The sequence below is a fragment of the Hordeum vulgare genome, chromosome 7H, assembly GCF_904849725.1.
Source record: "Hordeum vulgare subsp. vulgare chromosome 7H, MorexV3_pseudomolecules_assembly, whole genome shotgun sequence".
In the NCBI taxonomy this organism is placed as follows: Eukaryota; Viridiplantae; Streptophyta; class Magnoliopsida; order Poales; family Poaceae; genus Hordeum; species Hordeum vulgare.
In genome coordinates, this window is record NC_058524.1 from 626,419,734 (window position 1) to 626,444,434 (window position 24,701).

The 24,701-nt window shown below is 41.7% G+C and overlaps 1 protein-coding gene across 1 annotated transcript; it reads left to right on the plus strand.

Moving 5' to 3' along the window:
- The first annotated feature begins 9,131 nt into the window (after positions 1-9,131).
- Positions 9,132-23,831, plus strand: LOC123409782 (callose synthase 3-like). Its single transcript, XM_045102651.1, has 41 exons — positions 9,132-9,368; positions 9,505-9,605; positions 9,763-9,887; positions 10,031-10,124; positions 10,250-10,360; positions 10,452-10,589; positions 10,696-10,788; positions 10,902-10,993; positions 11,126-11,252; positions 11,687-11,824; positions 11,906-11,982; positions 12,075-12,168; positions 12,544-12,666; positions 12,753-12,867; positions 13,266-13,600; positions 13,690-13,742; positions 13,838-13,898; positions 14,222-14,303; positions 14,388-14,437; positions 14,514-14,600; positions 15,012-15,140; positions 15,228-15,416; positions 15,493-15,653; positions 15,844-15,967; positions 16,044-16,144; positions 16,358-16,490; positions 16,589-16,740; positions 17,897-18,006; positions 18,121-18,246; positions 18,336-18,404; positions 18,491-18,665; positions 19,224-19,368; positions 20,093-20,212; positions 20,294-20,412; positions 20,552-20,635; positions 20,910-21,022; positions 21,103-21,332; positions 21,410-22,210; positions 22,298-22,348; positions 22,830-23,015; positions 23,110-23,831. The coding sequence occupies exons 1-41, from the start codon at positions 9,137-9,139 to the stop codon at positions 23,356-23,358; spliced, it is 5,895 nt and encodes a 1,964-aa protein (XP_044958586.1). The 5' UTR covers positions 9,132-9,136; the 3' UTR covers positions 23,359-23,831.
- The last annotated feature ends 870 nt before the right edge of the window (positions 23,832-24,701 follow it).

Sequence of the window (24,701 nt, forward strand, 5' to 3'; positions counted from 1 at the left end):
AGTAAAGAAGGACAAAAAAGAAGCTATCAAAAAAATTTATTTTGTTTTGAGGGAAACTAGGAGGAGTTGAGTATAAAAGTCCCTATTCATCGCATCCTGCGGCCTATCTCATACGCTATGAGCAAGCAATGCCAAAATGGGGTGCCAACTTTGGTAACCTCCTAGGAGGTTCCTGAATCAGTTTCCTTTTTCTATTGGTTTCATGACTTATTATTATAATTTTTCTTTTGATTTCCTTTTTTAGTTCCCTGTTTTCTTTTTTTAATTTTTTATTTCTATTTAGTTCATAAACTTAAAAAAGATCAAAAACTTAAAAATCATGTATTTGAAAGAGAATTTATATAAAAATTAAAACTATCATAAATTTTGAAAGAAAAATTAATTTTTTACAAAAACAAATCATCAAATTTGTCCTGGGTGTTAATACAGTTTATACCGAAAGAGGAGGTGGCGAGTTTGAATCACTTCTGCGCGACGTTGCTGCAGGGGAGCAAAAAAGGAGAGAAATTGAAAAATGGGTCGGACTAGCACGGAGCTCCTGGTTCCTCAAAAAAAAAAACACGGAGCGAGGGTGTGTGACGGTTTGCGAGAAGCAAAGTATATGGGCGCCTAAGGCATCGTATAGGAAATGCACACGCGGCAGTGCTGCGTAGTTCAGTTGTGTTCATGCCTTAAGGGCCAGTTCTTTTGAGCTCTGTTGTGGAAATAATCTCCTCTGGAAATAAGCTGAAAATAAGCTGTTGTGGAAATAAGCTCCAGATAATAAGCTAGCCAGTTCTTTTGAGTGCCTGTTTTCTCAGCTTATGTATGGTACGATCAGTGAAATGTCTGTAATGCCCTTCGGTTATATCGTTTGTTTGGATTAAATGATATTGCGCTATTATTCACTATTTCGTTGTCCATATGAACATAAATTCTACTTTAAAACAACACAACATGTCATAATCGAACATAAGGAAGATCATTGTCTGGCATACGAATATCATACATGCATCATTGTCTGATGTACGAGTATGAGTACTTGAGAAGAAGTGATGAATAAAAAAGATCTTTAAATTATTACATGATTCTCCCAATAAAAACATACACCGTAGAGCTAACCATCAAGGGAAAACACTTGTTGCAATAGCATCACGGATGGAACCCATGGTACCATCATCAATGGGTGCATAGTGATGAGAAAGGCTCTCCTCATGAGCATAAGATCCACTCTCAACCATGTCAAAATGTTGATCACTTAGTTTGCTCTCACATATGAAGTTATGAAGACACGCGCATGCAGTAATGATCATTGTTTGCGTAGCAGGTTTGTACCGTGTGATGCCGAGGAGGATTCTTCATTTCATCTTTAGAACACCGAATGATCGTTCGATGACGTTCCGTAGTGATGAATGTAGATGATTGAATGTTTCATATCTCCTTCTTGGTGGTATTTGTTGAAAATCGGGTACATGATAGGGTTGTCCTTTGTATGGTGCTAGATATCCAACTCTGTTTGGATATCCAAAGTCAACAAGATAATATTTTCCTGCACTGATAATACAAATATATAAAACCAATTAGTCCACACAAAACATTAGAGCACAAGAATGCATGTACAAGTTATTACCGTCCAGAGGGTGTGGAAAGTAGGAATATTCAACTTGTGCGTCATTGAGTACACGCGTGTCATGAACAGATCCAGGCCATCCAGCAACAACAAACGTAAATCTCATATCAAAATCGCAAATTGCCATGACATTCTGAGTTGTCGAACCTTTCCTCTTGTGATACTTGGGTTGCTCACTTCCAGACACAACACATTCAATGTGTCTTCCAACTATTGCCCGAATGGCATCCTTGAAGTGAGGCCAAAATATTTTGTTTGTAAGTGAGTCATGACCTTGGGTGAAAGAACGATCTTTGGGATGAATGTAATCACCGGTCATACGGTACACACACAACAATACCTCCTTAAATTTTTTGTTGATGGTAGACTGACTGTGTTCAAATCGATCTGCAAGGTCTTGCGTGACCCCAAAGTCCACAAAAATTGTGCTAATGCTTCTTTGCTTGACATGTTGCAAGTTGACCTTAGACCATATATACCTCCGAACTAAAATGTCACGTAGCGAGTAAAACACTAGCCTTCGCATCCTGAACATAGAGTAGAATATTTGTGGTTGATTCTCTTTCTCTTCCACCCACTGCAATCCTGTCATTATTGGTGCTCTTATAGGTCCATATGGCAGCCTCTTTTTGTTTAGAACATGATATGCCATTGCAACAACACAAAAATCAAGTTCCTCCTCCTCTTCCTCCTCCACGGAGATGTACATCTGTCATAAAAACAACATAATAGAAATATCACTATAAATTAGTTCACAACACAACAAAGATTTATAACAAATAGGTTCACAACAATACAAATTAGTTCAAATCAATACAAATGAGTTCACAACAAAAAAAATATGTTCACAACATTACAAATGAGTTCCCGACAAAGAACCTCCAATGGCAGCCCTTTTGAAGTGTTGGTAGGATAGACTAAATCATACCCGGTCACAAATTTTACACAGAATAGAACGAACGAGATGAGAGTGAACAGGGGTATTGGTGCAAGTTTGGACCCATGTGTGGTGGCCGCGCACATAACTAAAAGCATTTCCAACAAGCGCGCTAAAATAACTTCCACAACGTCGAAATAGCAAGTTTTACGGCACAACACTGCGCTAGCTTCAACGGCCGCCGCAAAATATAGCGCGCGCGAGCCGCTCCAGCAGGTGCTGTAAAAAAAGGACGTGCGCAACATTTGACACTTCAGCTCATTGCCGCTGGTGGGGTAAAGGGTCATGTTGTTGTCGCCTGCGGCCAACGTGCCCCGCGTCGAGGCCATGTTGGGGTCGACGACCGGCACGGTGGCGCTGGCCCCGCTGCGCCTCCAACGCGTGCCGGGGCTCCCCGAGGGCACCGAGAGCACGACTGAGGTCTCAGCGGACGGCGTCGAGCTGCTCAAGGTCACATTCGATGGGACCAGACCGCAGGTGGTGGCCCTGCTCGCGGAGCTCCGCCTCGACGCCCTGATGTTCGACTTCGTCACCCCATGGGGTCACCGAGCTCTTGGTGCCGCTCGGCATCAAGACGTGCTTCGAGATGGAAGCCCCCTACATCGACTACCTCGCCACCCAGCACGGCAAGCCGGTGCTCGTCACGGGCCCGGTCGTGCCGGAGCCGCCACAGGGCGAACTCGAGGAGCGGTGGGCTGAAGCCGTGATGGAGCTACTCCTCGGCCCGGAGTCCGCCAAGGGCTCAACTTCCCCAAGGGCAAGAACAACACGACGGAGCGGCGGCAGCGACCAGAGGGAAGTGGAGGAAGCAGCCGCGACGCGGGGATAGCCGTGGAAGCGTCATTGGGTCGCCGGAGCCTGGATATGGTGGTAGGTGGATTCGCGACGCGGGCGCTCGAGTGTACAGTGTGCGGCAGCGGGCGCACGAAAGAGGCAGCACACGATGTCATTTCGCTCCGCACGCTGAACCACTTATGCCGCGCGCAATTTTTTTTTTGCGTCACTGCTGGAGCGTCCGAAACGCCTTCGCATGCATAAAAAAAGCAATATATCCAGCGCGGCGTTAGTATCCCGCAGCTATTGAAGATGCTCTAAGGGTTAGTACTTTTGGTGGCATTTTTCAGCTTCTAGAATAAGCTGCTCCCAATCCAACTTGTTCAAAAAGCCTAAGCAAAAAAATTAATTAGAAACATGTTAAAAAGATGTTTTTCAAGAACCTGGTTGGAAAAATTAGAAATGTTTCTTTTCCTTTTCATATTTCTTTGTTCCAAAAAAATGGTGGCTTTTTTGTTTTTAATAGAAAAAATAAAATTGTTCGGTTACAAAAGATGTTCGTTGGTATTTGTAATTTTGCTCAGAATTAAAAAAGGTTACTCTTGTTTTTCTAAATCTGTACACAATTTAAAAAATATCATATTTTTACAAATAATTCGGCATTTCAAAAAGTGTTACCTTTTGTTTCAAAATTTTACATTATTTAAAAAATAGGAATATGAATTTATGTTCCTGTTTTTCAAAATTTTCCAAAAAATATCAAAAGATGATCACCTCCCGGAAATTGGTCAGGAACTACAAAATATTCAGGGTTTCCAAATTTGTTCGGAATTCAAAAATTATTGGAATTTTAATAAAAAAATACATAAATTATTTTGATCAAGAATTTCAAGAATTTTAAAATACTTTTGTTTCGTAATTTGATTTTTTTTGTTTTCTGTAAATTTGTTCAGAACTTAAAAAATGCATGTTTTTTATATATTTTATCGTGTTCTCAAGAAAAATAGATTTTTTAAAATTTTATTTGATTTTGTAAAGAAAATTAATAGAAATCATAATAAAATTAGTTATCATATTTTTCACTGCTATCAGAAAATATTATTATTTTAGAAAAAAAGGATTCAAAATTTCAAAAAATATGGCTGCAGTACTCGGGTCGGACCACTACAGTAACCTGGTTCGGCAACTATCGTAGCAGGCTTGTCTTTTTTTAGGTGAACCTGATTCTTCTGCCCGAGTAACGAAATATAGGTTTAGCAAAAACATAAGTTAACGTCATATACGATCTCCTTCTCGCAATAAGTTCCTATGTTACGTTTTCACTGCTTTGTCTGCTTTTATTTCCGTACTTTTATTAATAATTATGAAACGAAAATTATTTTTTAAAACTTCAAATCATATTTAGAAAATGCTCATGCAGTGTAAAAGAAATGATCAATTTTACAAATAGTTATACCACTCAAAAAAGCACATGTTTAAAATTTTGTTCATGACATTTCAAAGCATGTTCACTGCACATTTAAAAATGTTTGCATAATTTGAAAACAAATGTCTGTACCATTCACAAAAAAACGCCATGATATTCCAACAGAAGTTCAAAAGTTGGAAACTTTGTTCATGGCATTTAAAAAATGCTCATGAAAATGTAAAAAAAACATGTAGTTTATCAAAATTCTGTACAATTAGAAATAATTGTGTGTCATTTCAAATAATTGTTCATGAAAATGTAGTGTAGATTTTGCAAATGCACAACATGTAATTGTATACAACTTCAACATGTACTGAAAGAATGTTCACCTTTTACCTAAAAATCAAGTTATATGCAAATTGTGTTTAACGTGTATTAAAAAATTCAACATGTATTTAGGAAAAATTGAAAATAGGACATCAAATCAAATGAAAAAAGAAGCCCATAAAGAAAAGAAAAAATATATAAAAAAATGCTTGGATCCGTCCCAAAACTGTCAAAACGAGAGGGAAGGTTACACAAACCGGTCTTCGGAAGCTTCCCTAAACCACTCGTATCACACTCAATGGGGCATCCCGTTTCATCGATCGCTTGAGGCGACGTGAGCTATGTTTTCGCATTAAGGGAGACCTACCATTTGTGGTGTTACCCGCCGTCCATCGATTCGTTCTGTTCGAGAGTTTTCAGCTTTATTTCCGAATCATAATGCCCCACTAACATAATGTGGTGGCGAGTGACTTTTTTTTTGGCTTGTGATTTTAGCCATGAACGGCATGGAAGCTCATAGGTTAGCTAGGACGGCAACGGGTCGCCGTCATGTGCGGTTTTTGGATCCACCAGCTGATTTATGTATTCCTGTGAACATTCCCACTTGAAATAAAGGGCGCCGTTATCTCGAAGAAACAAGATCACGAATCGGCTGAATCTCAAAAAAAAAAAAAAAAAGGATTACGGATCAGCCCGGTTGGGACACGCGTGGTACGGCGCAGAGCAGCCGACTCAAACTATAACACGCCGCACAAATTGAAGTATTGAACGGTGGTTATGTAGGTTCCTTGGCTCGTAAGGATGCATGCATGTGTCATGTGTGTGTGTTCTTCCCGCCTAACCGACCAGCCTACACATACAAAGCCCAAAGAAAGCCGCTTTTGGGCGTTCCATCATTGCATTATTATATATGGCCTAGATTATAAGTAGATCATGTGTCGCCCATCACGTCTCGTCCTGCGCCCATCCATCACCCACCCTAAGTGGCTAAGTTCAACTGCTTGCTTTCTTTCTGATGGCCAAAATCCAGACGATGCATGAACCGATGCGACGTGAACAGCATATATATATATATATATATGTGTATCGTATCGGCCGGGTTTCTTTGGATTAATCATGAACAACCGGTGGCTGTAATTAAAGGTGGCAAAAAGTTATCGGGGCTAGCCTATGATTGCCTACTTTGAACCGCTCTCGGTCGATCCGATCCAGAGCCATCCGCACAGCATGTGACGCTAAGCCAATGCAACTTTATACGGAGAACGGCGGTTGGCCAGCCACTCACCATGGCTCCATCGATCCGTGCCATGGATTAGATCATGCATTGATCAGTCACTTTCTCCCGCGCGCCGTCGTCCTGTTGTGGTGTCCATCCATCCAGTAGGCTTTGAACAGTAGAACGAACGGGGTTGCTAGTTCAAGTTTGGACCCATGCAATGCATGCATGTGTGGTTGCCGCGCCCAAGTCATCCTAGACAAACCACAAGGCTGTAGCTGCATTTGAGCTTTGGTCACGGCCGGGGACCGGCCAGCCCTTGCATGCATGCATGCAGATGCAAGCATGTGGAGGAGTCGATCGTCCTCTGATCGAGACGGCCGGGCTGTGCCAGTCTACTACACGCACCCGCTGTCTCATCGGCTTCGACCCGGCCGTCGATCCACGTCCGGGGCAATGATCGACTTCATCGCCGCTTGATGAGCGTTCAACGCGACTAGTGTATGTGACTAGCGTATGAAGAGATTATATATACCTTGGGTACTCACGGTTTCTCACGTACGGCCAACTCTGCGCATGCAGACTGTCATCAAAGGTATATGTTCAGTTTTTTGGTCATGATTTGGTTCTTGTTTGGATGAGTCGGCAAACTTTCTGCCAACTCTAGTTCATTTCGGCACCATGCGACCAACTCTATATTCTCTCGCAACTATGGTTCAATATTTCTACCCAATATTAGAGAAACCATAGGCAAGCAATAGCCTAACCATCCAAAAATTCGGGAAAGTAAAATTGGGCACAGACCAAACACACCCGTGCTTACCTCTGCGGCCATTGTCTATGAGATTCCTCCTATAGCTGAGGTCAAGGCATCTCTAGATCCAAACTACATTTCAACTACATATTTACACACCTGTTAAATTCGAACTTAATAATCAAAGTTTTCATGGTTCGTAAATATTGTAAATTTAAAGTCATTCAAAATAATAATAGTCAAACTAATCGAAGCGTTTGAATCCTATGCATTTTGAATAAAACTCTATTATCAGCACCGGAAAAAAAGACTTGGATTAGTTTGAACTATTTCGGAACGACGGATGGAGTACCAAACAAGGGAACGCGGGTAAAAGCCTCTCCACACTCCACACCATCACATCTCATGTCACAACGCTGTACATGCATCATGATTCATGCATGGCATGGTGCCACCGTCCAAGCAGAGCAGAGCAGAGCAGGCGATTCGATCTGCTCACACAGACAGACTTTACATGCCAGGGGCACAGATGAAGGAGTGGTTAATTGGTTACGTGCCTTTGGCCGTGCGTGCATGCATTCTTGATCATTCTCGCCTAATCAACCAACCTAATGGTACTGCTTGTTCTGTAATGCTACAAGCACAGAGTGTGATTAAAGCCGGTTTTGGGCTGGCGTATGGTCGATGGCAAGGCTCACATCATGATACTACTGTGGATGGAGTTTTCCTGTCCAGGTCCGCCCGCTCCCTGATCCCGCCCACGTGTGTACCCAAAGAGAAAGAGTGGCGTTTTCTTCCATTTAATCTGTGATGATACACAAGTCTGGGTTGAGGTGGCCGATCATCGTACGCACGCAGCTGGATCATCTTATCTTATCGAGTCCGTCGGTGTGTGTCATGGCCACATGCATGCATGTTATTGTATTGTTACGGTCACCCTACCAGAGTAAGGAAAACAGCTAGTGTACGTTGAGATCACACCTTTAGTTTAGTTTAATGGATGGAATATACCTTGGGGGTATGTATATAGTTTGAATACTGACCGTTCGACGGCCATTGGCGATACTCTCGGCGCGCACGTGCTTACTCATGACAGCGCTCGACTAGCACGTACGTACCGGTGTCGCGTGCACATACTGACTTGTATAGTAATAATGAACTTGGCGATGGCGTCATGAGATTCCTCTCTTGGATCGGCCAAGATCAGAAGCCGAATTCCATCCACTCTTAAAAACAAGAAACCAAGTAGGATCCCAAGTCTGAAACAACGCCACCGAGCCACGGGCCATTAAATCTTAGTACCCACTTTTTTTTTTTCTTTCCGCATGCAAAGCGTAACCCATCGAGCTGACTAGCCGTTAACCAAACCGGAAAGAAAAGAGACAAGTAGCCATCGCTGCCAACATAGCAGCCTCCACTAATAACACAGTGCCTACCTCCTCCGTTTCATAATAGTATAACAATGTCTATTACATTATTATACAGTCAATTCAATAGAATTACGAGCTTAGCCGAAGAAAATGCCGCCGCATCGCCCGTCGCAGTGCGAAAAAAGGAAGGAAAGAAAAAATAATAAAAATCCAACGGGGCGCGGCACGACCGCACGAGCCCTCCCCGGAAAAGCACAGAAATCAGCGCGACACCCGAGGCCGCAAACGACGACGCCCGCCGGGACCCACCCACGCATGCTCCTCGCCACAGCGGGCTGAGGCGGCGCAAATGACGCATCTGCCCTCGCCCCTCGTCCCTAACCTCGACGGCGCCCTTCAAGCTGCCTCCAGGCCAGCACTAGCCACAGTGGCAGGGCCGTGGTATCGCGACTGACAGAGGGGCCGTTCCGTCCTTACGTGAGGCCGCAAAAAAAGTTTCAAAAACCCGGCCAAAACCTTTCCCCCGTTACTCCACCCCACCCACCCCCCTCCCCCCACCACACTCCCACTCCCACCCTGCCTCCGCCGCAGCAGCGCCACCGCCTCGCCGCCGGCCGGGCCCGCCCACCCTTCCTTCCAGGCGCCCGCCTCGCCCCGCGGCGGATTTGCTGACCGCCTTTCCGGGTTCGGATTTCGGTGGGGGCAGCAGGGATTTGGGAGGGGAAGGGGAGGAGGGGCGCGATGGCGGCGCCGGGGGGGAGGAGGGCGGACTTCTCCTCCGCGGCCGCGTCGCCGGGCCCGGGGCCCTCGCCGGCGTCGGGAGGGAGGAGGCTGCTGCGCACGCAGACCGTCGGCAACATGGGGGAGTCCATCTTCGACAGCGAGGTCGTCCCCTCCTCGCTCGTCGAGATCGCGCCCATCCTCCGCGTCGCCAACGAGGTCGAGGCCGGCAACCCGCGCGTCGCCTACCTATGTAAGCATCCCGAGCACCCCCTTCCCCCTCCCCGCCGCGCCCCGATCTACTTCTTCGCTTAGGCCTAAATCAGCTGGTTGGATTTGTTCGCCATGGATTTGCTCATTGCGCTTCCGCTTCCGCTTCCGCTTATTAGGTCGCTTCTACGCCTTCGAGAAGGCCCATCGGCTCGACCCGACCTCCAGCGGCCGTGGAGTGCGCCAGTTCAAGACCGCGCTGCTGCAAAGGCTCGAGAGGGTAATTCACCACCACCGCCCATCTTCTGTTTATTACTCTAGCATCTTCATTCATTTCATTCATTCATGTTTCCCAATCTATCGGTTCTGGCCGGGGACAAGGAATGCGGGTGTTTAATTGACTACTGACTACCTGAGTTCATTGCTTGTGCGTGCAGGAGAACGACCCGACGCTCAAGGGGAGGGTGCACCAGAGCGACGCGCGCGAGATGCAGCGCTTCTACCGCGAGTACTACAAGAAGTACATCCAGGCGCTCCAGAACGCCGCCGACAAGGCCGACCGGTGAGCCACCCGCTTCTCCCGCCCGCCCGCCGCTCCACGCGTTATGTTCGCACTTAACTGCTGCCCTGTCTGTCAGATGGCAAGGTCCATTGCTTGTTACGTGTTAATAGTAATGTGATTCTTCTTACTGCTTGATTGATCAGTGCTCTGCTCACCAAAGCGTACCAGACCGCCGCCGTCCTGTTCGAGGTCTTGAAGGCCGTTAACGTGTCGCAGTCCGTTGAAGTCGATCAGGCGGTGCGTAATCGATTCGCTTCTTCTTTTGTTACTATATATATATGGGTGCTGCCGCTTCCTTTTTTTCATTGTGAAGTATCATCCGTTTTTCATCTGCTGTGCGGCGTGTGTTTGTTTGTGCGCAGATTCTCGACACGCACAACAAAATCGAGGAGAAGAAAAAGCTCTATGTGCCTTACAATATCCTGCCTCTCGACCCCGAAAGTACCGATCAAGCTATAATGCAAAACCCAGAGGTTTCCTTTCATCTCGAGTCCCGTCGCAACAAATGCCGCCTTAAAGCTCATTGATTGTCTCCTTTACTGAGTTGCTCCCTATGTTTTGTAGATTCAAGCTGCTGTCTATGCTCTTCGGAATATAAGAGGCCTGCCATGGCCCAAGGACAAGGAGCAGGAAAAGAAGCCCGAGGAGAAGAAGACCGATAGAGATCTCCTTGACTGGCTTCAGGCCATGTTTGGGTTTCAGGTAACTGTGCATCAGATGGTTTTATTTGTCCGTGACACTGCGTGTTTGTTTACATGTGTTTTATCCTGAAAAGGCACATCATTTAATCTTGAGTCACTCTTTGCAGAAAGATAATGTATCCAACCAAAGGGAACATCTCATCCTGTTACTTGCAAATGTGCACATAAGGCAGATACCAAAGCCTGAACAGCAATCGAAGGTTCCTGTTTCTCCTTCTCAACTTATTTTGACAGGAACTGTGCATGCTTGTTTTTGTCTTCCTTCGTGTGCCTGCAAGTGACGTGAAGATGGATTGTTGTGTTTTTTTCCCAGTTGGATGACAGGGCTCTGGATACTGTAATGAAGAAGCTATTTAAGAGTTATAAGATGTGGTGCAAGTACCTTGGTCGTAAGAGCAGTTTATGGTAGGTTCATTGAAGTCCAACAATTGTTTTTCTTTTTGAAGTTTAGTTTATGGCCTTACTTTTGCCCTGGTTGATACCAAATCTCTTCACGAGTTAACGTTTGTCTCCACGTCTGGACCAATTAATGTGTAGGTTGCCAACTATCCAACAGGAAGTTCAGCAACGCAAGCTTCTCTATATGGGTCTCTACCTATTGATTTGGGGCGAGGCGGCTAACTTGAGATTCATGCCAGAGTGTCTTTGCTACATATACCATCATGTAAGATCAACTTCTATTTCGCAGATTACACATATTGTCATATATTTTTGTATATGTTCGGCCATTGTCCTATTAATTATTCAAACATGATACCTCATCAATCGGTCTAAGAATTTGATGTTGAATACTACAATTCAAGATCAGTTTTTTGTGTGGAATTTCATTGATCGTAATAGTCACAGTTAGCCTAGGTATGTCCAAATAGCTACTCTTGGTATGCCATACTGTATTTCTGTGATATATTTATTGATATCCGCACATTGTGGGCTTAGCTATTGTAGAATTCATATTCATGACAACGGAGAAAAACGTTGTTCGAAAAAATGCTAATCGGGGAGTGTTTTTGTGTCAGTACAATGCTCAAGCGGAGTACGTTGTATTTTCTGATGCCATCATATTTATTGGTAACAATTCTGTTTCTGATCTTCATATAGATGGCTTTTGAACTCTATGGTATGTTGGCTGGAAACGTGAGCCCAATGACTGGTGAAAATGTTAAACCAGCTTATGGCGGTGATGAAGAGGCATTCTTGATGAAAGTTGTGACTCCGATATACAGGGTTGTAGAGGAGGTATAGTTGTACATTCGTATTCAGAGTGTTTTTCTTCTTTGCATTTCAAGCCCGATTGTTAGAACTCCTGAAATTTTGCAGGAAGCTCTCAGGAGCAAGACAATGAGATCAAAACACTCACACTGGAGGAACTACGATGATCTAAATGAGTACTTTTGGTAAGAAGCAGTCATATTTAGTTGTTGCCTTCAATATATCGTGCCCCTGATTTTGACGGAAGCCATCAAATTGTTCTTGTGTTGCTTTTCAGGAAAGTTGACTGCTTCCGGCTTGGATGGCCCATGAGAGCTGATGCAGATTTTTTCAAAACTCCCAAATTTGCTTATCCTACTCGCCTGAATGGAGTAGGTTTCTTGATACTAATACTTAACATTATTGCAATTTCTTTCATGTCAACTGTGAGCACATTGATAGTTGCTGTGATATAATAATACAATTCACCAGTGCTTAAGTCTTCATGAATTGAAATTGACAATAAGATATTCTGATCACATGCTGCATGTTTGTTTTCTGTTGACAATGGATTCGATAATGCAACACTGCAGGTTGACTTGTTCTGCTTGTTTTTCATGTCTTTGCTTTGTCCATTAAGTTGTTAAGCCAACAATATACATGGATATGTGAGTGATGTATATTGTGAACGTAAAAATGAAATAAAGAAAAAGGAAGACTTGCCTTGTGTACCAGTTCTGATTATACTTTATTTTGTCGTAATCCAGGAGGAAAGATCTGCTGGCAGTGTCCATTGGATGGGAAAGATTAATTTTGTTGAGATACGTTCATTTTGGCACATATTCCGTAGTTTTGATAGAATGTGGATCTTCTTAATATTATCCTTGCAGGTTGGTTGCTCCCCTCCCCCTCTCTTCACTCCTTCACTTGAGAATTGGCATTCACATACTTCTTATGATGTTTCGTTTCAATGCAGGCTATGATTATTATTGCATGGAATGGTGGCACACCAAGTGATATCTTTGATGCTGGGGTTTTCAAACAGGTTTTGAGCATATTTATAACTGCTGCTGTTTTAAAGTTGGGTCAAGGTATTTGACTGAACTCGTACATTACCTCCCTCTTCTTGCTTAGAGATTTGCCAATGCACATCTAAATTATTTAGTAGGCAGTTTTGTAGCTTAGTATTAAGCAGAAACACTGCAGTACCAATGTAGCTTGCGATATTTTTTTGTAGCGCTGTTGATGATAAAACATTAAATACTTCACGGGTCATACTCTAATATCTATAGGGAGAGGCCTAATGAAAATGTGTTTAAATGACAAGACAAGTATATCTGTATGTTTGCTTTGCCAGCGACCTAACGATAATGAATTTAGTAACATGAAACTGAAGGATATATGTTTAACCACGTTAATTGTAGTAAGATGTATGCATAATTACTACTTCTATTGTATATACTAACTTCAACAAATATACTCAATACAGCCACCCTGGACATTATATTTGGCTGGAAAGCAAGAAGAAGCATGTCGTTTGCAAGAAAGCTGCGATATGTCCTGAAGTTAGTATCAGCTGCTGCATGGGTTGTGATTCTACCTGTGACTTATGCATATACCTGGTCTAATCCTTCGGGTCTTTCAAGAATAATAAAAAGTTGGCTTGGCAATGGTCAGAATCAGCCATCATTATACATTTTGGCTGTTGTTATATATTTGGCGCCAAATATTCTTGCGGCTACGCTATTTCTTTTCCCATGGATCAGAAGGATGCTTGAGAGTTCAAATGTTAAGGTCATAACATTCATGATGTGGTGGTCCCAGGTAACTTCCTATCTATTGTTTCCTGTCATTAATTACACGTGTGTGGCATATGTGTACTTGTTGATATATTTTTTCGTATATATCTGCAGCCTCGATTATTTGTTGGCAGAGGAATGCATGAAGGCCCATTCTCCCTCTTCAAGTATGCTAAGAGTAGAATCACTTTGTTAACTCATCTTCATGCTTGGTTTTACCGTTATGCTTTTTTCTAATCACTAATCACTGCTGTACTGATAGGTATACCATGTTCTGGATTCTCCTTTTAGCGTTGAAGTTGATAGTGAGCTTCTATATTGAGGTATATAATCACTTCCTGCAGAAAATCTAGAAAGTTCTTTGCATTCCAAATGTGGCTCCACCCGCCTCAATAATTTTGTTTCCTTGGTTAAAATTATTTATGTACATAAGCCATTTCTTGCTTTTGAATGTAAATATCTTAAAATATCAATGGCCTCAGCAGGATGTTGGCAAATCCCGAAAACCTACTGGATGGCATGTAAAATAGTTGTAGTTGTAGATCAGTTGTCTTTTTTTCTTGGGATTCAGTCAGGACCAAGCCTTGTTAGCTCTCAGCTTTCTGCCAGTGCCGCTTATTCATCTTCTCTTACTTGCTGGTTTCAGATCAAGCCTCTGGTACAACCAACAAAAGATATAATGAGAGAACCGATTCGGAATTTCCAGTGGCATGAGTTTTTCCCTAATGGTATTCATGATGAAGCTTGCTGTATTCCTTTTTGTAACCTTTTTTCTAGAAACTTTTGGTGTTCTTATTTTGGTTTCTTTGCAGCAAGTAACAATATTGGTGTTGTCATCGCACTCTGGGCTCCAATAATTCTTGTATGTGTCAATCCGAGTTCTCTCTCAAAAGAAGTTGTTTAACAAGTATACTAAGTTTTGTCAGTTGTTTGTCTAGGTCTATTTCATGGACACCCAAATTTGGTACGCAGTTTTCTCGACATTGATTGGTGGTATCTATGGAGCTTGTCGTCGACTTGGTGAGGTTAGTAAAATTTCAGAATTACAGTTCATTACCTGACAGATTGGGCTTGCTCTGCCTGTTTTGGTTTCTGAATTGATTTTCTTGTCCTACTATTATGCTGCCCTGCGCTCAGTAGCAAATTACAAAACTTTAATTCTAAGGCTGCTGTTTTAAACTTCACCATCCCTACTTTTAGGCTGCCATTTCCAGTTGTGAAACGGCACAAAGGAGTTCTCTCTTGTTACCGTAAAAAAAGAATCCTCTGTATTTTTATATTATTTTTTATGAATAATCTATAAGTTAACATTGTTATGTTTATATAAATAATCATCATGCTCTATTGTTTATTTCCCTAATATTGTGGAGCATTTTCTATCATCGTCAAAGAAACTTCTGATAGACATTTCTCTTTCTCTTGACCCATGAAATCAGATACGGACATTAGGCATGTTAAGATCTCGCTTTGAATCTTTGCCTTGGGCCTTCAATAAATTGTTGATACCTTCCGATGCACACAAGAGGAAAGGTTTCCGGGCTGCTTTTTCCACTAAACTTGCTAAAGTAAGTTTTCACCTGTTAAACTCGACATCAGGAGTAGATTGAAAATGCAACATTCATTAGCTCTTTTGATCTGACATATTTTTTTAGCCTTCTGGTGATGAACAAGAGAGGGAGAAAATAGCGGCAAGATTTGCTCAAATGTGGAACCTAATTATCACAAGTTTCCGCGAAGAAGATCTCATAGATAACAGGGAGATGGACTTGCTACTTGTTCCATACTGCAAAGATCGTGAATTGGATATATTCCAATGGCCACCTTTTCTGCTTGCTAGCAAGGTGTTTCCTCTTGACCACTTTGTACTTTCGTTACTTGGATTCACACATTTGTTTATTTATTTATACTGGATTTCAGATTCCGATAGCATTGGATATGGCCGCAGACAGTGGAGGAAAAGATCGCGATCTGAACAAGAGAATGAAATCAGACCCGTATTTTTCCTATGCTATCAGAGAATGCTATGCTTCATTCAAAAACATCATCAACTCCTTAGTGTTTGGTCGGCGTGAGAAAGTGTATGTGTTATCTTACCATACATTCAGTCTTTTCTCTTGCACTAATATTCTTTGATTGAAGTTCTGTTTTGATACCTCGAACTCCTGAGTAATTGTGTGATGCCTATTTCATTCTTTTGTACTTCTATTCCTTGACTGAAGTTCTGTTTTCTTACCTAACTCCTCACTAAATGTTTGATGCCTATTTCAGTGTTATGCAAGAGATTTTTGAAGTTGTTGATAGACATATAGCCGAAGGAAGTCTGATAAGTGATCTGAACATGAGGAGTCTTCCAGCCCTGAGCAAGAAGCTAATTGAGCTACTTGAGTTACTGGTATAAAGAATCTGTCTTTGATTGTAGGTCCCCCACCCCCTCCTCCCTCTCACTGTATCTATTTGTTTGAGTACAGCAAAAGAATAAGGAAGAAGACTTGGGTCAAGTTGTTATTTTGTTCCAAGATATGCTTGAGGTGGTCACAAGGGATATAATGGAGGAACAAGAGCTCAGCAGGTGAGGAACTTAGCTTCCTTCTGTGGAAACAACATGACATGTTTTTTTTCTTTCTGAAATACTATTTGACATCTATGCCAAGCCTTTGCATCCATAGTTTAGCATTAGAAAAATCCTTCTTTAAAGATGAAACCACACTGATTGTGGTAATTGATCATCTGATCTTTCTTGAAATATTGTGGTAACTGCCTAACTGGTGGAAATGCTAAACAGTGAAAATCTGGATTCCATACACGGCGGAAATGCTAAGAAACACGAAGGAATGACACCGCTTGATCAGCAAGATCAATTGTTTACTAAAGCTATTAAGTTCCCTGTGGAGGCATCAAATGCATGGACTGAAAAGGTTTGATTTTCAGCCCTGCTTTTTTTATTGAACAGTTCCTTATATGATGCTTCTGTTGTTCCTGTTGCCGTACTATACCTACTTCATGCTGATTTCAGATAAAGAGGCTTCATCTTCTGCTCACCGTGAAAGAGTCTGCTATGGATGTCCCTACAAACCTCGATGCTAGAAGGAGAATATCTTTCTTTGCAAATTCTCTTTTTATGGATATGCCAAATGCTCCAAAAGTGCGGAACATGTTGCCCTTCTCGTAAGTTCTCACTAGTGTTCTCGGTAGTAGTGTGAGCATGAAGTTTCTTTCGTACCAAGCCTTCTTCCATCTTACCGTAGAGATCTCATATTTCTCTTAACTGCCCACTACCCTGTCTTGATTGGCTATATTCGTATGTTGAATATTATAATTCACTATAACTATCATGTTTTATTTCTGTCTGTTTTAAACTCTGAATGCCTTGCTTTTAAGTGGATTCACCCCTCCAGCAATAAAAGAAAAACCAGACGGCATGTTGTTTCTGACTAGATTTAACTATATGTAACCAATATATCGCATGCTACCACAGTCTGTTGTGGGGTTTTTAGTTTCAGTGCTCCCTTTGGTATCTCTGCCATTTTTATTATGAGAAGAAAGAAAGGAACAAAAAACAAGGTCTTAAATTAGTCCGTGGTTAGCAACAAGCAAACACACGACCGAGAAACCTACAACCTAGCACACATATCTCCTGCTAGGTAACAACAACCACTGCTTATAACCTAAGAATCTCCAGCTCCTTTTCCCAAGCCATACACCGGGACATCAAGCGCTGCTTACAAAGATTGATCAATTCTAGGAGTGGGATGTAGTTGTTAAATAGTACCCCCTCTGTTCACTATGTTATTTTTCTTTCTTTCCAAATGATCCATGCCACAAGAATGATAATGCTGCCAAATGCCTTCTAGTAGCTCCATATGTAAGAATGAAAATTTCAAAATATGGAAGTTCAACTTTTAGGTCAATGGTTCTTAATTTAGGCACTGGATTCTTAGTTTCATTTTTCGTTCAAAATCTCATAACTTATCAAGCATTCAGACGTTTCTAAATATTTATAGAAAATGACAGAGGATAATTGATATATTTCAGGTGTAGACCAAAAGGTATATACTATAAGTAGAGTATGCGGGGAACATAAGAATGAACACAACATTATCCTATAATTATACAATGTGATTGCTATTTGTTATGTCTGACATGCAATATGCATTGCCTATTGAACTACGCAATATACAATTCAATTATTTTCCTTTACTATATTAATTGCCATGTTTCTTTTGCAAGATGTGGTATGTATGATTTTTACCTGACATAATGTTTCTTTTGATTAAACTGACCTTTTTGTCATTGCCTTTCTGGAACTACCTATGTATTGAAGGGTCTTGACTCCTTATTACAAGGAAGATGTTCTGTTTTCATCACATAATCTAGAAGAGGCAAATGAGGATGGAATTACCATACTTTTCTACTTGCAAAAAATTTACCCAGGTTCTTCCTCTCTTGTGTAACATTTTGCTTGAATTGTCATATGTGGATTTCTTTTTGTGTCTTCTGATTGCAATGAAACTGACTTTGTTTCATGAAATTTTTCAAACCCTGAAGATGAGTGGAAAAATTTCCTTGAAAGGGTGGGCAGCAAAACTGAGGAGGAGGTCCGTGATGATGATACATTAGAAGATGAGCTTCGTCTTTGGGCATCATATAGGGGACAAACATTGACAAGAACTGGTATTTTCTTGCACTCCATTAGCATACCTGCTCTTTGTGTCATGCTAAGTGGTCCAGTTTTAAAATCGTTGCTGCTCCTGTTTAAACAGTAAGAGGGATGATGTATTACCGAAAAGCTTTGGAGCTCCAGGCTTTTCTTGATAATGCCAAAGATGATGGTATGTCCATTAGCTAGCCTATGATGTTCTGAACGGGGCCTTAGGCAATTATAGTGATTTCTCACTTCTCTTTCTCTGTTTGTTAGATCTTATGAAAGGCTACAGAGCGACTGAACTGATGCCTGAGGACTCTCCATTGATGACGGAATGCAAAGCGATAGCTGACATGAAGTTTACATATGTTGTCTCATGCCAGCAGTATGGAATCCAGAAACGTTCTGGTGATCCTTGTGCACATGATATTCTCAGACTAATGACAACGTAAGTTTCAGTTCAAGACTCGGAAGTCCTTAAGCTTCATGCACTAGCCAACGCGACCAAAAGTCCGAACTGATAGGAAGGACTAGGCGATCCACATATACACTTCAACACTGAATATATGTTGCTTTGAGTGGAATATGGATCTTATTTTAATTTGGTCCGTTTCTTTGTCATATATGTGCAAACGTAAAAATGCATGCATTCCATGTAGCAGTGCCTTTGCATGTCTATGTGTGAGAAATGCTAGTCGCGCTAGAAGAATGGCACTTTCTCGATATTCTCAGTAATTAGTAACCGATAATAAAAACTGTAAGTTTTTCTTGTTACTGCACTGATAGTTATCCTAGTCGGTAATTAGTGCATGGTGATGTTCTGTGTCCTTCTGGTCTATCAAATTTCATATCATTCAAAACCAGTGCTTGAACGCTACTCCGTAGATGGTTATATTTATGAGGAAACATTATTCGTAATAGTGTCATTACTTGTATTTTAGATGCACATACTTGTATATACAATATATGATGGTACTGAATTAATAGGAATATATTTGCTCGGCAGATATCCATCTTTTCGTGTTGCCTATATTGATGAAGTTGAAGCACCTAGCCAAGATAGAAACAAGAAGATCGACAAAGTTTACTACTCAGTTTTGGTGAAGGCTGCTGTTACAAAATCAGATGATCCTGGACAGAGTCTTGACCAGGTACTGCAAAATGCTCTGTTAGTTCAGCATACCTTGGTTAAATCTGCTGTAACCTGTAAGTTATGTTGAGTGTGTTTCTCGTAGTTTAATCTTAAGTATGTCCACTTGATGTGGAAGACGAGGAATAAATTCGAGGAGGCTTTATGTTATCTAGGCCAAATAGGCATGTAAAGAAAATAATCCTTGTTTTGACACAGTGAAACTAATTTCCGTGACTGAAGGCATCCACATTAGCTATTTTTCATTTTCCATATTGTCCACCACAGTTTATGTTTACCAGTACTTTTTTCATGTGTGGAGATATCTATTTTATTCCTACTACGTCCGTCATGGTTTAGAAGTCACAGTTAAATTTACGTGCATTTCCACAATAGACAATGTTTAAGGCGCATTGCATTTACTCCTAGCATCTAATTAGTACTCTGTTGTACTACTTCTATATGCATGCGTAGTGTGAATGCTATTTTTTAACTCATTTCACAACCAATCAATAACCACCTAGGTTCTAGAGAATTTCCATGCACGCCTTCTAAACCGTGACGGAGGAAGTACCAAGTATCACAATTGTTCTATTTCCTTCTAAACCGTGACGGAGGAAGTACCAAGTATCACAATTGTTCTATTTAAATCAGGCTTTCTTCCTCGAAAGTAATACCTTTGTGTGGTCTCAACTCTCGGTGGTGCAAAACGAGACACTTATTTGCCATCTATCTTTTGTGCATAGGTCATCTACAAGATCAAGCTTCCAGGCAATGCTATTCTAGGCGAGGGAAAGCCAGAAAATCAGAACCACGCAATAATTTTCACTCGAGGCGAATGTCTCCAAACTATAGATATGAATCAGGTACAGCTTGTTGCTCTTGCTGCTTGAAGGAATTATTTCACCTCTCCTTTTCCTTCTTTTATTCCATGCTATCAATAACAGGAGCATTACATGGAGGAGGCTCTGAAAATGAGAAATTTATTGGAAGAGTTTCTGGAGAAACATGATGGTGTGAGATATCCATCGATACTTGGAGTAAGGGAGCATATATTTACTGGCAGGTAATCTGGCAGTTTTGTTTTATTAAAATTATGATTAATTAAATTATGTACCTGTGTTTTCACTTTGGATTATCTAACCTGTAACTGGTGCAATGTTTCATTTTGCTAATCCTGTGATTTTTCCTCTGGACTTGTGCAGTGTTTCATCGCTCGCGTGGTTCATGTCGAATCAGGAGACGAGTTTTGTGACCATTGGACAGCGTGTGCTTGCCAATCCATTGAGGTATTTATCCTAGAGTATCTTGCACACATGCACAACATGTCACTGTAATATCTAACTATCTATTAGCTCTACTTCCTTCATATTTGTATCTTTTCGTTTGTCTCGCATAATTATATTTGTGGTATCTATTAGTTTTGCTTCCATAATCATATTAAATTATTTGAATTGGCTGCTTGCCTTTATTTTTCGTTCTCAATGATGGTACTAACTAAAATTACTGGACACTTGGACAGTTCCTTCCTTGACGCTTTGTTTTTTGAACATGTCTCTGCAGGGTTCGGTTCCACTATGGCCATCCTGATATATTTGATCGTCTTTTCCACCTTACAAGGGGTGGTATAAGTAAAGCATCTAAGATTATAAATCTTAGTGAGGACATATTTGCAGGTGATAAGCTTTTGCTGTTGGCGCTTGAGTTAAGGAAATCTGGTACAGTTTTGGTAGTAACATGGCATCTTTTGTTGCAGGATTTAATTCTACATTACGTGAAGGCAATGTCACTCATCATGAATACATGCAAGTTGGCAAGGGAAGGGATGTGGGTCTTAATCAGATTTCACTATTTGAGGCAAAGATAGCAAATGGTAATGGCGAGCAAACACTCAGCCGTGACATTTACCGACTAGGGCACCGTTTTGATTTCTTCAGAATGTTGTCGTGTTACTATACGACAATTGGGTTCTATTTCAGCACAATGGTAATTTATGAACCCTAAATTTCACTTTCTTGAAATGTTGGTTAACTCTTGGCCTAAATCGTTCTGCTTGGTCTCAGATTACAGTTTGGACTGTGTATGTTTTCCTTTATGGGCGTTTGTATCTTGTCCTCAGTGGACTTGATGAAGCGCTTGCTACTGGAAAGAGGTTCGTGCATAATACACCGCTCCAGGTCGCGCTTGCATCAGAATCTTTTGTTCAACTTGGATTTTTGATGGCTTTGCCCATGATGATGGAGATCGGTTTGGAAAGAGGATTCAGAACAGCATTAAGTGATTTTGTGCTTATGCAACTCCAGTTGGCATCTGTTTTCTTCACATTTTCACTTGGAACCAAAACTCACTATTATGGAAGGACGCTACTCCATGGAGGAGCTGAATACAGAGCGACTGGACGTGGATTTGTGGTGTTCCATGCCAAATTTGCCGAGAACTACCGACTGTATTCTCGCAGCCATTTCGTGAAGGGTATTGAGCTGATGATTCTGCTTGTCGTGTATGAAATCTTCGGACAGACGTACAGAGGAGCTATCACTTACATCTTCATCACTGTTTCCATGTGGTTTATGGTGGGCACCTGGCTCTTTGCTCCCTTCCTGTTCAATCCTTCTGGATTTGAGTGGCAGAAGATTGTGGACGACTGGACTGATTGGAACAAGTGGATCAGTAACCGTGGAGGTATTGGTGTGGCGCCAGAGAAAAGCTGGGAATCGTGGTGGGACAAAGAGCAGGGACCTCTTCGGCACTCTGGGAAGCGTGGCACCATTCTTGAAATACTTCTAGCATTGCGTTTCTTCATCTACCAGTACGGGCTTGTGTATCATTTGAATATAACCAAGCAGTATAACCAAAGCGTGCTGGTAATATCCCTTCCTTATTCTTTATTCAGACAGATGTTTGCATATGTGTCAAGTCTATACAGTCTTTCTAACAAATGTCATTTCCAGGTTTACGGCTTCTCATGGGTTGTGATTCTGGTCATGCTGCTTGTTATGAAGGTAATAGTAAAGTTCTATGTTTCTTCAGTTTAGTTTGGTTTGCATTTGTCCCAGAGAGCGATTGCTCACAGATCCAGTGCTTATGTCGTTATTAGTTTTTCAAGATTCTGTTCTGATGTAGAATATTCAGTTAAGTTTGGTCTGCATTTGTCCTAGAGAGCGATTGTTCACAGATCCAGTGCTTTTATGTTGTTATTAGTTAGTCAAGATTCTGTTCTGATGTAGAATATTCAGTTTAGTTTGGTCAGCATTTGTCCCAAAGGATGATTGTTCACAGATCCAGTGCTTTTATGTTGTTATTAATTAGTCAAGATTCTGTTATGATGTAGAATATTTAATAACTTGCCACTTTAGTTGTTTCTACAAACTAAAATTTGAACTTTAAAACTGATCTAGCCATAGTTTTGCAGCGAGAATATCATGACTTCTTTTATCTCCTTTTTGAGCTGGAACACTCAGATGCCATGATTTTTGTTTGCAGACCGTGTCAGTCGGCAGGAGGAGGTTCAGCGCGGAGTTCCAGCTCGTCTTCCGGCTGATCAAGGGGCTTATATTCATAACATTCATCTCCATCCTTATAATCTTAACAGCAATCGCTCACATGACAGTCCTCGACATCTTTGTCTGCATCCTCGCTTTCATGCCGACTGGATGGGGCCTGCTTCTGGTTAGTGAACCAGTGAACACACATATCTTACTCTCCATTCACATGCCAGCTTTTCCATCTCAGGTCTAACATCTCAGCTAAACTTCTTTGCCAGATTGCCCAAGCGATCAAGCCCGTCGTCGAGACGGTCGGGCTGTGGGGGTCGGTGAAGGCCCTCGCCCGGGGCTACGAGATCCTCATGGGGCTCCTGCTGTTCACGCCCATCGCGTTCCTCGCGTGGTTCCCCTTCGTGTCCGAGTTCCAGACCAGGATGCTCTTCAACCAGGCTTTCAGCAGAGGCCTGCAGATCTCCCGTATCCTCGGCGGCCACAAGAAGGACCGAGCCACCCGGAACAAGGAGTAGGTAGAAGATCCAGGGCTAGCTCCTGCGGACTTTGTCCATTCATCCTAGTGTTATCGGTGTCACTCGCCCCCGACTTTTCTAGATTCTGCTGCCACGGTTGTTCCCCAATGCGATTCGAGTCTGACTGTTCATCCATAGATCGGATGGCTGTGCCTTAGGCTACTTATTAGTAGTGTTCTCCCGTGTAGGTGTAGGTGTAGATTCAGAACTGTTGCAACTGCGCTTTATGTACAGATCTGCTGCTCCTTAGCGTGGCTGCTGGACCTTATGTAGACCTGTAGCGATGTGGGGAAGGATTCTCTGATGCAACATATGCAGGAAGTACAATTTCTTGATTAGGTTTGGCGAAGAATTTCTTCGAGCCGTCCGTCTGGTTCGATCAATCATGTCGAGTCTTGTCTCCTGTGATTCGTTGGGTCGATTAAATTTGAGCTCTATGCTTGGCTCAGATCAGAGATCGTTATGTTTCTGCATTGCTCCACTTTGTCACACTTATATTCTTTGTGTGCTTCATTGCATCGTGTGTACTGATCCCTGAAAACAGATGGAAAGTACAAGCTGAAATAATGTAGATGGTGATTGCTGACCGATTGAATCCTTGTTTATAGCCAAATAAAAAAAATCCATTTTTGTATACTGGGTAGCTCTGTCAACTCCTCCAAACCGACTCAGTTCAAAACCAACACTTTTTTCCTGACAACCTTTATACGCTTCATCTTCCCAACCCCAAGAAGAACAGAAGTATTTCTCCAGCAACAAAATGGCGTAATAATGAAAACTTGAGATAATTTAAGACTACCATACCAGCTCCCTTAGTTCCAATAATATCTGATGAGTTCTTGGTAAATAAAGGCAAAATCACTTTTATGTTTGATGTGATAATTTTTAGGTACCAAAGGTGGGTAAATTTTGAAAGGTTGCGTGGCAAAGATTTTCGGGACTTGATTACTGTTAATAGGACATGGTTATGGTAAGTGCTACTCCCTCCATCCGGTGAAAAATGTACATACAGATATTTTAGGACAAATTATGAAGTAAAGTAAAAAATGCATTGGAAAGATGAAAGCCACCATCTCTCTACTCTTTAATTACCCAACCCCCAATAAGCTAAGTGCATGTATAGAAATTAAAGAGACTATATGCAGAATGTTATTGTTTTTGTTTACCGTGTGATGAGAAAGAAACATTTTTTTTCTACTTTAAAATGCAATGGAAAGATAAAAGTACATTCTTTTGTGGATAAATTTTAAACTCAAATGTACACTCTTGAGCTCAAATGCACCCGACAGTAAGAGTAACATCCAAAAAATTAGTAAAAAAATTCAAAAATTTCTACAATGGAG